The sequence below is a fragment of the Impatiens glandulifera genome, chromosome 6, assembly GCF_907164915.1.
Source record: "Impatiens glandulifera chromosome 6, dImpGla2.1, whole genome shotgun sequence".
In the NCBI taxonomy this organism is placed as follows: Eukaryota; Viridiplantae; Streptophyta; class Magnoliopsida; order Ericales; family Balsaminaceae; genus Impatiens; species Impatiens glandulifera.
Window position 1 is genome coordinate 54672357 of NC_061867.1, and position 6414 is coordinate 54678770.

Sequence of the window (6414 nt, forward strand, 5' to 3'; positions counted from 1 at the left end):
ATAATTTATTATAATACAATATTTTAATGCACATATTATTCGTAAGAATTACATCAATAAAAATGCTAAAAAATGAGATTTTTGATAAAAAAAAAAAAACTAAATAAATATCATATATATAATTATTTTGTTCCAGATTGAACTCTTATTTCAATCCTACAGAAAAAAAAAAAACTCTAAAGACTTTTCAGAATTTTATAAACATTTTAACATTTATTTAGAGTTACAAATAGGATTTCCTTTTTGTGCTCATAACAATTCATTATTTAATGTCACATTCAAACAAAAAATTTAAATAATTAACTAATATCATTATTATTCATTCTATTTTGAAAACTTTAACTAAATAATGAAAATATATAAGAAATTAAAAATAAAGATATTCAAATGTTTCTTTCTTAATCTAGACCTTTTTGATTCTAGTAACGATATTGACAGTTTATATTTAATTTTTTTAAGTAAATATATAGTTTGTTATAACTAATAGTTTATACCTAAAAATGTTCTTAATAATTAAAAATTTTAATTATTTAATTATTTTTGTAAAATAAAAATAAATTGACGAGAAATCAATTTATATGCACTTTAATACTCTTATCGTTGTTTTTTTTTTGTTTTTTATTAATTAATGAATAATATATATATAAATAAAATGAGATATTTTATACTATAAAAATTATATTTTAAATTGAGCCACCGCCTCAATAATGCATTACATAAAATAATAAATAAATAAAATATTATAATAATAATAATCGATTCTGAAGCGGTGATTGTTTGGACTTTCTCCACCGACTCAATTATGACACTTTCTAATTCATTCTAGAATTTTTTTTTCTTCTTTTAATTGTCTTATTCAAATACCAACTAAATTATTAAATAACATTTTTATTTAACATAAAAATATATTCGTGAAAAAATTATATCTAATAGATTATAAGTTTTGAATCTCAATCATAAATTGAAGTTAATTTTATTAAATATAAATATATATATTAAGACAAATGATAACATATAAGTAATATTTGTTAGCTTTTTAATAAATATAAAATATTAGTAATAGAACGAATTAAATTATTAATACAAGATATTAATTTGAAAATATCTAAATTTAGGGTGGAATTGTGTTTAAAAAAAATATTATTAAATTTGTTATGTTTCATGACTTGTATTTTTTTTTTAAATTAACCAAATCAAAATGTAAATATTTCGAATAAGTTAATAATATGAATAATCTAGTCTTAAAAAAATAAAATAATAAATAAATAAATTTGTGGATAAAGATCAACATAAATTATGTTGAGGCGGCGCCGCTTGTCGACAAAGAAAAGGGCGGTGGCCGGAGTTTTGCCGCTTAAGAAGTGACACGTATCACTGCCTTCTTAATTTGTGTGCAAGATAAAGCGGTTATAGTAATTATTTGTTTTTTATAATAAATAATAAAAATACAAAAATTAACATGATTGTGGCTTTCGTCACTCATTGTTCGATCGGTGATAGTTTATCATTTTTATATAAATAATTGTTGAAGAATATTTAAATTAAAATTATATAAAAATAATAATTGTTAATCCGTTAAATTAATCATGCTCACACTTTCCATTTAAAATATTTGAACTAAAATCAGTTAAAAATATTAGTTATATATCAAACACTCCATTGTTATTTTCTCCAAACTAAAAAAAAAAAAAAGAGAAGAAATGTTACATGATAATAATATTTTATTTATATTAATAACTCAATTCTATGAAAGACCTCTATCTGTATAACGTTTAAGTAATGTTACATGATAAACTTTTATTTAAGAAATCATAAATTTATAGTTCAGTTTTTATTAAAAATCATTTATTTTAAAAATCCAAAAAAATATATGTTTGCCTCTTCAATAAATGTTTCATAGATACTATTTCTATTTTTCTTTGTGCCTCACATTTGGACTTGGACTTTTAAATTTATTAAACTCCAAATGAAAAGTTTCAGGTCCAAGAGCAGAGGTGAATAATAAACTATGTATACCAAAAATCAAAATAAGGCCCAGAAAATAATTTGTACAATAAAACCTAAAACAAAAATCATAACTTTTGACAATTTTTTCAATTCTAAGTTTCAGAATAGGCTCAAAGAGTATCTAAATTCTAAACTTAATCAAAAACCCATATATATAATCTAGAAAAGATGCCATGTTTGATTGGGGTTGGTTATATGGCTAAAATTAATAGCCTTGAAGAATACATGTAAAAAAGGTCCAAATTTCACTATAAGTTGTAACCAAACATATGTAGATTTGGGTCAAGAAATTTAGCCATATCTAAGTGAATTCAGTTCAAAAACAAGAGTGTTTCCAAATACAAACAAATACTATTAGACAAAAACAACAGCATTAAAAGGCAAGTTTATGAGATACAACAACACACCTTTGTATTTTCGACATGAGATTTTTACTCTTCGTCATCGTCGTTGTTACCATCTGGTGTAGGAACCTCTCTCTGAACAATCTGTCAAGCACGGCGGTTATGTAGTTTAAAGACCATTTTACCCTTACAATGATGTAGCTAAATGAATTTACAAGGGTTAGAATTGTCAAGTTATGTATACCTGTGCTATATGATCTTTGATTCTTTGACTAACAGATACATCTAATGATCTTTCTGCAAGCTCATAAAATAAACTACTCCCTTCAGGGCCATTAACTTTTTCCTTCATTAAAAATCTATAAAAAAAAATTCAAGATTATAATTTATTTTTTTCAGAGAAAGTAACTGAGTCATTGTTCTAACCTTTGCTGGACAAGTGTCTCCAAAAATTGCTTAGTGTTTCCAAAGACTGGATGGTTTTCTTCAGTTTGAGAGAGTTCCAATTGCCTTAAGTGATGCCAAAGATTATCTGCAATTTATCAAAACAATATAACTTTTTAAACTGTTTTTATATGATTATGATTTAAGGTCATAATGGCTGTTTTGGTATCAATTTTTTTTATGGAAAAATCTTACCTATTTTATGTTTGTCTGACTATGATTGAGAACAGAAAAATCATGATCTAGAAAGTGATTTAAGTTATAGTTAAGTTAAAATCATTTGGATCATGATCTAGATTCTACAATTATAATTTGGATAAAAACAAAATGAAACAGTTAAGGATCTAAACTTTATCAAAACAAAATGTAGCAACAACAATCACATTATAATCTAGATCATGTGATTTTGTAAAGTGGAAGAGGAAACTCTTGCAACATATATTTTCTCATGTTATTTGACTACTAAAATCTGGGCAAAGGTGAACAGATGCATGAGGATGTTTGGTGCTAAAAGAGATTGGAAAGCAGTTAAGGAGAGGATGATCAAAAGAACTAAGGCAATCAACTTTTTCTTGAAATCTTTATAAATGAGAATTTGTAGTTTATAAAATTTGGATGGAAAAGAAGACTAGGGGTTTCAGATACAAATGCAAAAGAGGAGGAATAGGTTTTGAAAGTTGTTCAAGATTGTGTTATATTCCAAAGTGGTAAATGTAAGAAAGTAAAATAACTCCTTTCAGTGATTTGCAGAAATTGTGGCATTGAGTCTTCAAAGATTTATCAATAACTTTGTTTTTCAAAATTTATGTGTTTTCTCAATCTAACAATTGCAGCTGCAAGATACATTACAATGGTGCCTCTTTCTCTTATATTAAATAAAAATAAAAACAAAAACATAAATGGTCTAGGTGAGGCTCGAACTCACGACCTTCGGCTCATAAGACCAACGCTCTAACCAACTGAGCTACAAGACCATTTATATTCAATTTATTATTTCAAATATTTTCAAGACAACCAATCTTTCACCATATATATGTAATTTTCTTTTTTTAGTTCAAGATTTATTCATTGGAATGGCTAGCACAACATTTGGTCATTTTCATGAAGAAAATAAATATTTGATCATGTTTCAAAAAAATTTTGTACCAATCAGGAAAAAAAAATCACTTTCAACTTTAACAATTCTAGTGACACTGTGATTATGACAAAATATTAGTTTCACTTTTCTAATAAGAACAATCATGACAATTCACGATCTCGCCAGGGTTAAAATTGAAAGTAATTTTCTTTGTTCATGAGTTATGATGTAGATTATAGTACAACCTTAAACTAATAAGATAACACTGTTAGCCAACTAAACTACAAGACCATTTATAATAAATTTCTTATTTCAAATCTATTGAAAACAACCAATCTTTCAACATATATAAGTAGATTTTTATCTCTTTTAGATTAGGGTTTATTCATTAGAATAGGCAAACACAATATCTCACCATCATGAACCGCAATTTCAACCAAGATGGTTTCAGTGGGAAATGAACTTGAGACCTCAGATCTCAAGACATTTGACACAATCCCAACACACAAATCAAAGATTAAATACTTTTACCGTTTCTCATATGAAAAAGAAGAAGTCAAAACTTACCTTCGGAGATCTTGCCTCCAGCTAAAGACACGATCCCAACAATGACAAAAGTTAAACCAGTCAAGTGTGACTGACTTTCATCGGCCACATACTTCTTGTAAACTTCATCATTGAGTTTACTTGTAAGAATGTATGATTTTGCATCAGTAGAACCTGGGATTCATGAAAACAAAACCAGACCAATGAGTTTAATATATTTTTTTCAGATGAGATTCAAGATATATAATATAATAAAAACATGCTTCAATAGATTAGTTTCTCACCCTGTTGACTAGTGCGACCTTGGTTGGGTTTTGATCGAGACCTTTGAAGCTCCTTCATTTCATATCCAAAAACATTGGACAGCTTTTCTATGGTCTTGTTGATCACAACAGTAGGAAGGGACCTCTGACTATAGTGTTTAGAAACCAGTTGAGTAAGCTCATCTCTTTTGATAGGACAGCCAGAAGTTTGTTGGGTCTTGAAAATTACATGCCTGACCATTTCGCCTACAAGCCTGTCCAATTCCTATCACAAAGATTTGTACACTACTTTAACACGCAAGTGCTAAAATCCCATTAATTCATCAGTTAAAATGTAATTATTGCAGACCTGCTCAGAAATATCAAGTTGAGAAATATCATGACCTGCAGCAGTTGTCATCCTGCAGATAAGAACAAAACAATTGAGAACCATATTCCAACAAGCTTTGTATCTTTGTAAGGTATGGGGAAAACACAGACAATGGTTATTGACTTAAGGAGTAGGTGGGCGATGACATTTCTAATTCCTTTACTTCCCCATTTTGTTTGTATTTTGTCTCTGTTTTAAACTGTGTTCACTCGTATCATTTCTAAATTGGATATCACTTTCACATTTAGTCTAGTCTTAATGAAAATCTCAATGTTTCTTAAAAACAAAATTATGACTATACAAAGTAGTACTACAGAATCTTGGTAAGCTATCAACACCAGGCCAATCTAAAACTTCCAAAGCCTGCTTCAAAACCAATAAAACCCTTAAATAAGAACCAGCAAATAAACAAGTAGAAACAAGTATTGTATCCATCTCTGTTTGACAAAACCTTGCTAATGTGTAACTGAAATGAGAAGCACACGAGTTTATACTAATATGTGAAGATTGATTATAACTTCTAATGAGCTTCCAGCATTTCATCAAGCAAGCATTCACATATCGTATTTTAGGTCATACTCTTAGATTCCAAAACTTCCAGTGGAAAAATTACTTTTATATAATTCAACGTGTTAGTTCTATGAAGAACACAATAGCATAATATTCAAGTCTATGTCTCTATTAGGTCGAATTTCACAGAACTATTCGAAATACATCTGGATGAACAATCGGAAAGAAGAAACCTCCAAATTAAACCTATATCAAAATACCTAATACGATATATTAGAACAAATAACAGAGAAAGAGAGAGATCTGAGGAAACGAGCGAAAGACGTTTAACAGTGTTTACGCAGAAGTAACTAGGTCAAACGAATCGACGGTTGATTCACAAAGTAGAGTACCTGAAACACAGAGAATGAAGTGATTTACGCCGATGAGCATCAATCGCAACGAGTATCTATAGATGAAAGAGACAAAGAGAACTGACATTCCCGCGCTGCTACAGGTAGGATCAAAATATTCAAGTTCTATGGCTCTATTAGGTCGAATTTTACAGAACTATTCGAAATACATCTGGATGAACGATATCAAAATGCCTACAGATAGATCGTAAATGCGATATAATAGAACAAAAACTAGAGAGAGAAAGAGATACCTGAGGAAATCAGCGACCGCGAAAACGTTTAATAGTGTTTACGCAGGAGTGACTAGGTCAAACGAACGGTTGATACAGAAAGTAGAGTGCCTGAAACACAGAGAATGGAGTGATTTACGTTGATGAGTCTGAATTGCAATGAACATCTATTGATGAAAGAGAGAAAAAGAACTGGTATTCCCGCGCTGCTTCAGGTATGATCCAAA

At 28.7% G+C, this 6414-nt stretch overlaps 1 protein-coding gene and 1 non-coding gene across 2 annotated transcripts in view; both read right to left on the reverse strand.

Moving 5' to 3' along the window:
• Window positions 1-2268: 2268 nt before the first annotated feature.
• The window catches only part of LOC124942219 (melanoma-associated antigen B1), a 4148-nt gene continuing 2 nt past the window's right edge, over window positions 2269-6414 (reverse strand). The window contains exons 1-8 of the mRNA XM_047482678.1: window positions 6209-6414; window positions 5866-5954; window positions 5032-5083; window positions 4704-4947; window positions 4441-4593; window positions 2778-2883; window positions 2596-2710; window positions 2269-2495 (exon numbers count right to left, since the gene is read on the reverse strand). The exon at window positions 6209-6414 is cut by the window's right edge and continues 2 nt beyond it. Coding sequence (XP_047338634.1) covers window positions 2439-2495; window positions 2596-2710; window positions 2778-2883; window positions 4441-4593; window positions 4704-4947; window positions 5032-5082 — 726 coding nt within the window. The 5' untranslated portion in view covers window position 5083; window positions 5866-5954; window positions 6209-6414 and the 3' untranslated portion in view covers window positions 2269-2438. The remainder of the gene's footprint in view (window positions 2496-2595; window positions 2711-2777; window positions 2884-4440; window positions 4594-4703; window positions 4948-5031; window positions 5084-5865; window positions 5955-6208) is intronic.
• Window positions 3696-3769, reverse strand: TRNAI-UAU. The gene has a single exon. It is a non-coding gene; the product is annotated as a tRNA-Ile (tRNA).